A 10,506-nucleotide genomic window follows, 5' to 3' on the forward strand; every position below is an offset into this window, starting at 1 on the left:
ATGTGCTACTGGTAAAATATTGATGCGATTATTATTGAGATGTTGTGTATATATGCCATGCTCCTTTTACTCGACCTTAAAGATGTTTTTCCATACAGGCTATTTATATAATCATTTTAAATGTGTTTTACACGAAATTGTAATACGTTGGACATATTATTTCCTTTTGAATATTTTATGAATTTGTTGTTGTTGTTGTTGTTATTAAAATTAATAATAATAACACGTATTTATTACATTTGCATTTTTATTTACATAATATAATCTCCGAAATCCACTATTTAAAATAGGTTCAGAAGATTTTTTTATATATATATTTTACGCAACGCTTTGATGGAGAGACGCTGGGAATCAACAGTATACACTCATAAAAAGCGATTTTTACATTTATTTAATTTAAACATAAATATTAAATTTCGTAAATGGAGGCCTGTTTATATCTATGTATTCATTTCCGAACAACGACGACGGCTAGAATAAACCGCTCTATTGTGATGCTCAAGTTTGTACATTTTACATTTGCATTTATTGTATTAAACATCGTATTCAGCTGCATTTCTATCCAATATACAATCAATAAATCGATATTATATTTTAAACATAAATGCACTTCTTAAACTTTCCACGAGCCCTATTTAGTACAACCAAAAACAAACCCTTTTAAATGCTTTAAGAAACAGTCTCATACCTCGTTTAACTTCAGCAGCGTGATGTGTGAACGCATGCATCTGTGCGAATGGGATCTATAAACGTGTTTACTGGAATACAAAGCGACGCGTCCAAATGTAAGTTTGTATCCGATGACTGTTCTTCACCGATACAGTTGATTCTCTGCTCATTTTACGCATTTGTTTACGCAGCAAGTATAAACAGTAATGAACTACATAATGCACGATTATTTTGCACGACTGCTTGTTTTTGCTGTTGTTCTTTACTAGTTACTGTCATGACATGTTTATGACATATTCGCGAATGGAAAGCGCGTCCTGTTCACTTTCTTTGATATCACTGTCTTTCGCGAGTTGAGTTTGAAGTTAGAAGATCTCTTCTGGTGTTCTCCTACCTGTTTTCTCCAAGAGTTGTCGCCCTCTTGTTAGTTGCTTAAGAAAAAGACCGAAAAGCGTAAAGTAACGTCCTTTGTGTGTGTGGTTTTGCTTTGACGAGTGCTCTTGCTGCTGTTCTGCATGTCAACACGGATGCATCAGGCTCGTTTTCAGCGAATGCATCAGTATTGGTTCGCGCTACGAGTCCAGATCTTCAGTGCAACGATACTAAGTAGCTATCCGAAGCCTCTGTGCGTCCTTCGCGTCGCGACGCACTTGCGCGCATGCAATGGCGTGTATTATTTATAAAGATACGCGGACTCAAATGTGTAACTTTTTGGTTTTGCGTCTGAAATGAAGCGAAGAGCGTGTAAGAAGAAGAATTGAGGTGGCCCTGATGTCCTGGGCATGTTTGGTCAAGCCTGCTTGGACTTATTCCTTCAACTGTGTGTGTGGTGGTGGGGGGGTTGTCCCCAGAAGTTAGGTAAATATAATAAAACCTAAAAGTGACTTGCAAAGGAAGAGTATATTTTATTACATTCTAAAATGCAAAAATAAATTCTAATTTTATTTAAATAAAGTTTATGGTATGTCTGTGTGTTTACAAACACAGAGGAAGAAAAATGTTTCTAGAAATGATCAATGATAAAATTATTCATAAAGTTAACGTTTTTTTATTAGTTGTGTATGTGGTCATTTTAATTATTATATTTAATAAATCTGTACAAATATATAGTATGCCCTCTTTTAGATAAGCATGTTGTTTTAGTGTGTGTGTGTGTGTGGATTCGCTTGTGTGTGACCGACTGACCGTGTGTTTGGGTATTGTTTTTCTGTCCTTTTGTGAATCTGTCACACTGTGACAAATCGTTTCTTTGTATTCATTATATAATAGTTTTTGGCTTAATAGTTGATTAGTTTGTTTTTGAGCAGCTGGGCTCATAAAAGCAAGCACTGATTTCAGGCTTGATTTAGAAACAAAAACCTTTACCTTAATTAGTCTTTTAGCTCCCGTAATGTTGGAATATTCACTTTTAGAAATGAAATGAATACAACTTCACATTTCTAGGTATAAAATCAGTGCTTGACCTGTAATGGAGTGCTTACACTGGCGTAACCAGTTCTACAGCGAGAAAATAAACACCGAGTTTGAGGAGCAGATACAAATGAAGTGAGCACAGACTCTTTCTTCTGAGAACGCACGCAAACACAAGGAGATGGTGTGGAGCAAAAGAGGATTGGCTCACAGGTCAGAGTTCACAGTGTTAGGGAACCGGGTGAAACGAAGGAGATGGGATGAAAGGGCACAGCGAGAGAAGAGAAAAGTGGACTCTGCAGGGTAGCGGTGTCAAACAGATAGTGCTGAGCCAATGGGAGTGTTTGAAGGAAATTGTTCACGATAGGGTTTCCTTGAAGCATTTCTTTTACTGCATTAACCAAATTTAGAGGATGCACTGTAAAATATCAGAATATACATGATAAATGTGACCCTGGACCACAAAACCAGTCATAAGTCGCATAGGTATATTTGTAGCAATAGCCAAAAAAAATTATCGCTTTTTCTTTTATGACAAAAATCATTAAGATATTAAGTAAAGATTATGTTCCATAAATATATTTTCTAAATTTCCTACCGTAAATATATCAAAACTTAATTTTTGATTAGTAATATGCATTGCTAAGTATTTAATGTGAACAACTTTAAAGGCGATTTTCTCAATATATATATATTTTTTTTTGCACCCTCAGATTCCAGATTTTCAAATAGTTGTATATCTGTCAAATATTGTCGTGTCCTAACAAACCATACATCAATGGAAAGCTTATTTATTCAGCTTTTAGATGGCCGTTTCAAAAAAATGGACCCTTATGACTAGTTTTGTGGTCCAGGGTCACAAATGTTTATTTTTGTCACTCATATTCAATCAGAAAAAATATAACAGTCACATTTTAAGGTGTGTATGTAGGTTGTTTTGTTTATTCGATGTGTTAGTGTAGTCTCTAACCTTGCAGGACAGTGTAAAGATTGTGTAGACGTTGTTGGGTTTGTAAATAAGGTGTTGCAACATCTGAATAATAAATTGTGTGCGTTCGTTTGTGAGTGTGTGCACACACTGCCTTCAGGGTTTGACTTTTTCCGTTTATCATAATAATAGCTGGGGTTGTGGAGAAGTGAGGCACATCGGCAGATCAGTCACTAAGGCCTCTCAAACACACACACACACGCTCACTCGCACACATGGAGAGACACACACACACACACACACACACACACAGCCAGAGAACAATGCAAGGGGGCCCAGCCTGTCAGTTCAAATTCTGCTCTCCATCCACGCCTTAAACAGACTGTGTGTGCGTGTGTGCGTGTGTGCGTGTGTGTGTGTGTGTGTGGAGGGGAGAAACGAGGGTGATCAGTGATTCTGCCTCACCTCCGCGTTACTGTCAACTCTCACCAGAATTCACTGCAAATATTGAACTATATTACACTGTCTGCTTTAGTCCAGGCAGAAGGAGGTGGGTGCTGTTTGCCGTGGCTGTTGAATATATAGATTAAAGATATAGTTTATAAAAGGTGCATAAACCGCAGTCATGCAAAGGTCAATGGGATTGTTGAACACCTTTTCTCGGAAATGGACTGGAAATGGAGACAGACAGCGCCTGTAGTGAGCGACAGAGATTTTGCAGAGTGTTTTCAAATGGTGCAGAAATGTATTTCTGTAGGGGTTCTGTATATGATTAGCATTTTTCTTACATTTATGAAAAGAAAGGTTGTTTTTTTTTTTTGAAGGAGAGAGGGAAAACCGCTCTGCATGACTATTTGGTCTCTTACACACATCCTTAAATACCATTGTGACGTTATGTTTTTGCAGCTTGTATTTTCAATAGTAATATTAATATTTGGGTAGTTGACATGTTAAACTACATCTGAAATTATACAATATATACATAATTAAAAATGTATATAGTATGTATAAATATATATTTGTATAATATATTATATTAAAAATGAATAATTTCTAAACACTGTATATATTGTATCATTTTTTTTATGCTTAAAATTTCAACAAAGTCAAAATTAGCCCTGTTTACTTAATGCATGAGCTGTTGGATTGTTAACCAGTAGTTACATGGTTATTTAATTATTGTTTATAGTTTAGCAAAAAGGCAATTTGGTTGAGTTTTTGCAAACCAATTAATTTCTGATGGATAATATAATGTAATTTGTCCACCACCCATTTTCAAGTCAGTAATTATCCTCCAACAGAATGTAATCTCTTGTCAGTTTGTGAGGGTGCATAAATCATTGGTTAATACCACTGTTTAAAAATATAATACATTTTTTTTCCCAGCAAGTCAATTCCATTTTTGTTTTGCATGTTATTCAGCTCTACAGGATTTTGTGGATTATGATCTAGCTGTTAAAAGGAGTTAATCTTGCACAAATGTTTTCTTTTTCTTTTCCTTTCTCATTTCACAGTGCATATACTCAGGTAATGAATGCAGCATATTTACATGAATAATCCTTACAGATAAAAGCTTTAGTGCACAGTGCCACTTTCCATGAGATGTGTGTGTACCAAGTTCTGCATTTTGACTGTAGAAGAGCAGCGTACACAAGCGTTTCCCATGCGTCGTCAGAGGCATAAGATCAAGTCAAATGAATAAGAACTCTTTCAGTGTAGCATTGATTTCATAATCCCGCCGGATCTTGCTGCAGTTTAGATCAATACGTTTACATCACGCTCAGACTTTCACACTAGAAACTGATGCGTGTGTGACTTACTGTAAGCATGCTGACAGAATGCATCAGTGTGCATGTGTGAAACATTGGCCTACGTTCCTGCCTGTTGGAAACTGATATACGCAAATGCAACATGCCTAATATTTAAAGAGACAACTGTCACAACACTGTCACGGTCCCGCTGTATCATCAGCATTACCTTTTGACCTTTGACCCTACATTTTTGTCAGTCACTTCCTTTTTGTATGTCGTATAGGAAGAGCATCGGCATTTTACTTCCTGTTAGCGTATTTTGTTCTTTGCTGGCTGACTAATCTAGAAACATTTTAAGGCCTCAGTTTTCTAAATTATATAAGTAATACATTTCCCCCACCACTCTCGCACTCTCTTTCGTCCACTCTTTCTTTTCTTTTTTTCCTCTCTATCTTTCTCTCTCTTTATTTTGAAGATTCGCTCCTGAATGGGCTAGTGTCTCTAATGGAAATGGGGCATTAAATCAAAGATCAAAGACAAGCACAGAGCAGAGAGGACAGCTGTCTAAATACAGTGGGAGAAAATGTGTATGTGTTTGCGTGACTGCGAGAGCGAAGGGAGAGGGTGTGGGGTTAGCAGGTTCAAGTTTGGTTTGATTTGATTTTAGAGTTCAACCCTTGTAACAGTTTTCCTTGTCTTCATGCATTCATGCATGTCCTTAAAAGGATAAAAATACATACGTTTCAAAAGCTGGCATGAAGAATACTCTGTAGTTTAAATATGTGCTGTGTCATGTTGTAGGCATGTAAAGCATGTTTCACAATTGTTAGTTGTGTTGTATGGTTGTATCTGTACAATAGTATGTTTGCTGTGATACTGAGGCAACATTAGATTAGCATTAAAACAGGAAGCCGAGCCCCTGAATCAGCAAACTGCGCTGTGAATGTGAAATCATTCTCTCCAACAAAACAGCAGTGCTTCCCACACAATATCGTCTTTTTTTTTTTTGTCTGTCAGATTAAGCACTTCCTCTCAGTGGTCAGATAATGTTGATAGTCAGTCCCAGGAGGTCAAACTAAATATTAAATGAGTTATTTAATTTATATGAAGTTTGCAACCTTTCTTGCAACTTTCTATCAGTAAACATGAAGTAAACATCAAATTAAAATGAATAGAATAATACACTTAAATGAGTAACAAGGTTGTTATAGCTTTCATTAGTTACCAGTTAGTTAACATGAAGTGGGATTGTTTATTTAACATTGTAATGTTGCAGAAAGTATCCAAAATATGATTTTTTTTCTTTCTTGGTGATTCCAGGAATTGTCTCTCATGTAATATTCAGCTCTCGGTAATACAGCTTGGCAAAGAGCTATTGATCACAGTCTAGACCTCTCTCTGCTTTCCTTCACCGTTCCAGGGTTGCTTGTCTCTGAGTGGTGACACTAAAGTTTGTTATGCTGCTCAAATGTAAAATACTTCATATGTTGCTGTAATTATGTAAAGTGCAAAGTGATTTTGAAAATCGTAATCAAAGTTGTGATTTGGATTCTAAATTTTACACCTTTTCTCTGTCTTTCGTTCTCTCTCTAGGCCAGGGTGGGATGAATGTGCTCAGTAGCTCAGAGGATGGAGTGTTGTGACTCTGTCTCCAACAATGGAGCCTCTGGCCCCCACACACAACAGCCTCCTGGGCTCTGCAGACCACTGGCCCCCAGTCCACTCCTACTGGCCAGAGATCAAGCCATTCATCAGAGCACAGCAACTCTGTCCAAGCAGGGTGGACTAGTGGGGCGGGCTGAGGAGGAGAGACTTGCAGGGAGGCATGAAGAAAGAGTTAGGGAAAAACAGGTTAATGAATGTTCAACCAGAGAGATGTTAAAAGATGCAGCGGAGAGGGAGAAGGCAGATGAAGAGGAAGAATGTGATGATGTGGAGAGGCCTATTGGAGAGATCCTGTACCAGCCTGATGGGTCTGCCTATGTGATGGAGAGTAAACTTACAAGTGGTGTGCCCTCCTCCTCGTTAGGGGCCCCTTCCTCCATCGTTAGAACCTGTTACATTTCCTCATCTCAAAGCCCCACTCCACAGATTTTTCGTGTCTTCCAATTGCATAACCCTGACGACAGTGATAGTCTGGCTCTGGTGACCTGCCAATCCAAAGATAGTGCTCCTGACATGGCAGGATCATCAGAGACAGGAGTGACATGGTACGGTCTAACCAAACCCATCCTGATGTGCTTTCTGTGTCGGCTGTCCTTTGGCCGTACACGCTCGTTTAGGGCTCATGCTTGTCGGCAACACAATATCACCTTCAACGATGAAGAACAACATCTGCTCTCTTTAAAACACACCTCTGCCATTTTACAGCCTGCCGGCCCAGGCAACCGGCCGCTCCTCTGTTTCCTAGAACCAAAAAGGAATTGTGAGTCTGTGGTACCATTGAACCTGGCATCTCTGACCTCTGGGAACAGCACAGAGGACACGGCAAGACGGAAAGAGAATGAAGACCCTCTGACCTCTAAGCCAGGACTCCCTCTCCTGCCCTCTCCACCCAGAACCTCCCCTGCTACCTCAGTACCAAGCCCTGCCAAAGACCCTTCAACCCTGGGAAGAGAGGGCACACAAAGAGGCAAGGAGGACGAGATAAGAAAGACTGGAGGAAGTAGTGAGGGAGGAGAGAGGAGATTGTGTTTAGAGGTAGGCAGCACTGTAGATAACGGTGCTCACAGTATTAGCAGCTGTAGCGAGCAAGAGAACATTACTGAAGCTGCTCTGTCAAACCAAAGCATTTCAAAACCTCCAAACTCTGTAACAATAGCAACCAGCTTTATGAACAACACCAAAACCCTTACAGACTCTGAGTCAGAGTGTGGAACAAGCTTTAACTGCCACGACCCTGCACCTGCTTCCCTTGTTGTGGTAAACCCGTCCACTGTCACTACTACAGAACAACTTGCCAGCCAAGAGAGTGCCACAGCAACCGAACCAAATGACCAGTTAGAGAATGGTAGCGCCATAGCAATGGAACCAACCGCCAGGTTGTCTGAAGATGACAGACATGCTGTCACTCATTCTGACCTGCCCAATAATCATAGCCATTCCACGTCCCCTACACTCAGTCCAACATTAACACAGACTAGTCAGCCTATTCTTGAAGAAGGACACTCAGACACAGCCTCTAGAGGAAGGTTGGTGGTGGCCGGTGACGGAGGCTTCGTTGCAGCCGGAGATGATGTTCAAGGGTCATCTTTCACTTTTGCCGTTCAGGCCTCTCTGGTACACACCAGAAACTCCTGCAAGACATTGAAGTGTCCAAAATGCAACTGGCACTACAAGTACCAGCAAACTCTTGAGGCCCACATGAAGGAGAAGCACCCAGAGTCGGAGTCCGAACAGTGCCCGTACTGCAACAGTGGGCAGAGCCACCCACGCCTAGCAAGAGGCGAGACATATTCTTGCGGATACAAGCCCTTCCGCTGCCAGGTCTGCCAATACTCCACCACCACTAAGGGCAACTTGAGCATCCACATGCAATCGGACAAACACCTCAACAACATGCAGAGCCTGCAGACGCAGTCACATGTGCACAGCCCAGCATCCCAGCCCAATCCTTTAACCCATTCGCATCCTACTCTCACTCACCCCACCCAAGCCAGCTCCCCCTCTCCATCTAAGCTCCGGGGACATGCGTCGTGGCGGTGCGAAGTCTGTGACTACGAAACCAATGTGGCACGCAACCTCCGAATCCACATGACCAGTGAAAAGCACACGCACAACGTGCTTCTACTGCAGCAGAACCTGGCACACATGCAACGTCAGCGTAAGCACAATGCCACCGAGCTTTACCGCCACTGCCAACCTCAGAGTAAACTGCCCGATGCCATCACTCCTCTGTCCTGCAATGAAACCTCTTTAAAGAAACTCTTTGAATGCATTTTATGTGGCTGCTTTTCTTCTGACATTCTCGAGGAACTAAGTCAACACCTGACCATGCAGCGGTCATTACCCAATTCCTACTGGAGGAGCACAACAGGAGACACCCATCATTGTCACCTTTGCCATTACGCCACGCCTCTGCGAGCTAACTTCCAACTGCACTGCCAGACAGACAAACACGTACAGCGCTACCAGCTAGCCTCACACCTTCGAGAGGCCAGTAGTCAACATGGAAACACAGAGGAGGAGGAAGAAGAGTGGCGTCTTAGGTGTGTTGCTGCTGGAAGTCAGGTGCAGCTCAGGTGCAATGCTTGTGACTACGAGGCCAGCAGCTTGGAGAAACTGAAGCTACACACCATGAACTCCAGACATGAGACCAGCCTAAGACTTTATAAGGTAAATCTCACAATTCTAAACCAGAAACTCTGTGTACAAAAAGTCTGGGGCCTGATATTCCTGTCAGTAAAATCCACAAAGGCCCGAGATGCCCTGAGTGACGCCATTCTTCCCAAGGCCTTTAAGGCCTCTTTGGTAATTGAGATGGATTGTATGTTATTTTTTCCCTCCTGCTAATGTGGTCCATTAACTCCGCACATCTCTAATCAGTTTAGAGTTCTGTAAAACAAGTGGACTGGTGTTTGTCACTGTGTATGTGCTTCCGTGTCTTAGTGTGTGCATTTGATGTTTCACTGGATTCATTTGCTTTTGAATCTGTCTGCTCACTTTTCACCAGACCTCAAACAGAGGGAGAGATTTAACGTTTATTTGAGCAAAGCTTGTTAAGTAACATCTACATAGGTGTTTTTACAGGGTTGTATTGATCCTGCATTGATCTATATTGTGCTGCCCACATTAGAGGAAGCCACATATTGATCATTTATGACTACATGGTCAGTATTTGGCTTCCGCTAAAGTACTTGAGTATGTTATTTACTGGTGTTGAAATGTGAGCTGGATGAAGTAGAAGAGTGTTTTATTCATTGATTTAACTTTTTTTTCTTATTTTCTTCTTTCACTGTCACACATGCATACATGTTTAACGTTTATCTTCACTTTCTCTCAGTATTTGCAGAAACTGGATGGAGTGGAGTCTGAAGATGTCTGGCTGCACTGTGTGCTGTGTGATTTCTCCACTCAGAACAGCCTTTCTTTAGTGCAGCACTCCCATTCATTGAGCCACCAGAAAGGGGAGGGGCTGCTCAGACTGCAGCGAATCCAGAAAGGTCTGCAGGATGAGGAGGAGCTTGGTGCCATCTTTACAATCCGAAAATGCCCTGCTCAAGAAAATGGTATGAGAGGCACATGCACGGTCGCTTTGTAAATCATAGAAAACTGAGTTAAGTTCAAGGCTTTTGCGAAGCACCAAAAAAAAGTCATATTTCAAGGGAGGAAAATGAGCAGAATCCAACACACTCATAAACAGAACACCAGCTTTTGATGCTAGATTAACATTAGGGATGAAGTCAGGGAGAATTCCTTAAAACCCAAATCAAAAGACTAACTGTCCCTTGTGTGTTGCGCTCATGATGCTCAAGGCTCTAAAACACACAACAGAACAACAGAGGGGGAGGGGCTGACAGACATGCCAAAAAACAGAAAGAATAGAGAAGAGAAGAGAAGAGGGCAGATATTTACACTGGGGTAATTGAGAAAACCGGGTGGTGGAGGCAATTAGCATTTAGTTCTAACACCGAATAAGCTCAGCTAATGAGTTGAACAATAGCCTGACCTTGGCACCCAGCCTGTTTGTATGTGTATATGTACATATGCATTTGTGTGCGAGAGAGAGAGAAAAAGAAAGAGAGTGAG

At 41.0% G+C, this 10,506-nt stretch overlaps 1 protein-coding gene across 1 annotated transcript in view; it reads left to right on the plus strand.

Annotated features, from left to right (window-relative positions):
- Positions 1-693: 693 nt before the first annotated feature.
- Positions 694-10,506, plus strand: part of LOC107705798 (zinc finger homeobox protein 3-like) — a 26,464-nt gene continuing 16,651 nt past the window's right edge. Inside the window, exons 1-3 of the mRNA XM_016509255.1 lie at positions 694-785; positions 6,352-9,093; positions 9,761-9,986. Coding sequence (XP_016364741.1) covers positions 6,367-9,093; positions 9,761-9,986 — 2,953 coding nt within the window. The 5' untranslated portion in view covers positions 694-785; positions 6,352-6,366. The remainder of the gene's footprint in view (positions 786-6,351; positions 9,094-9,760; positions 9,987-10,506) is intronic.

Source organism: Sinocyclocheilus rhinocerous, unplaced genomic scaffold (genome assembly GCF_001515625.1).
Source record: "Sinocyclocheilus rhinocerous isolate Xijiao unplaced genomic scaffold, SAMN03320098_v1.1 scaffold834, whole genome shotgun sequence".
Classification (NCBI taxonomy): Eukaryota; Metazoa; Chordata; class Actinopteri; order Cypriniformes; family Cyprinidae; genus Sinocyclocheilus; species Sinocyclocheilus rhinocerous.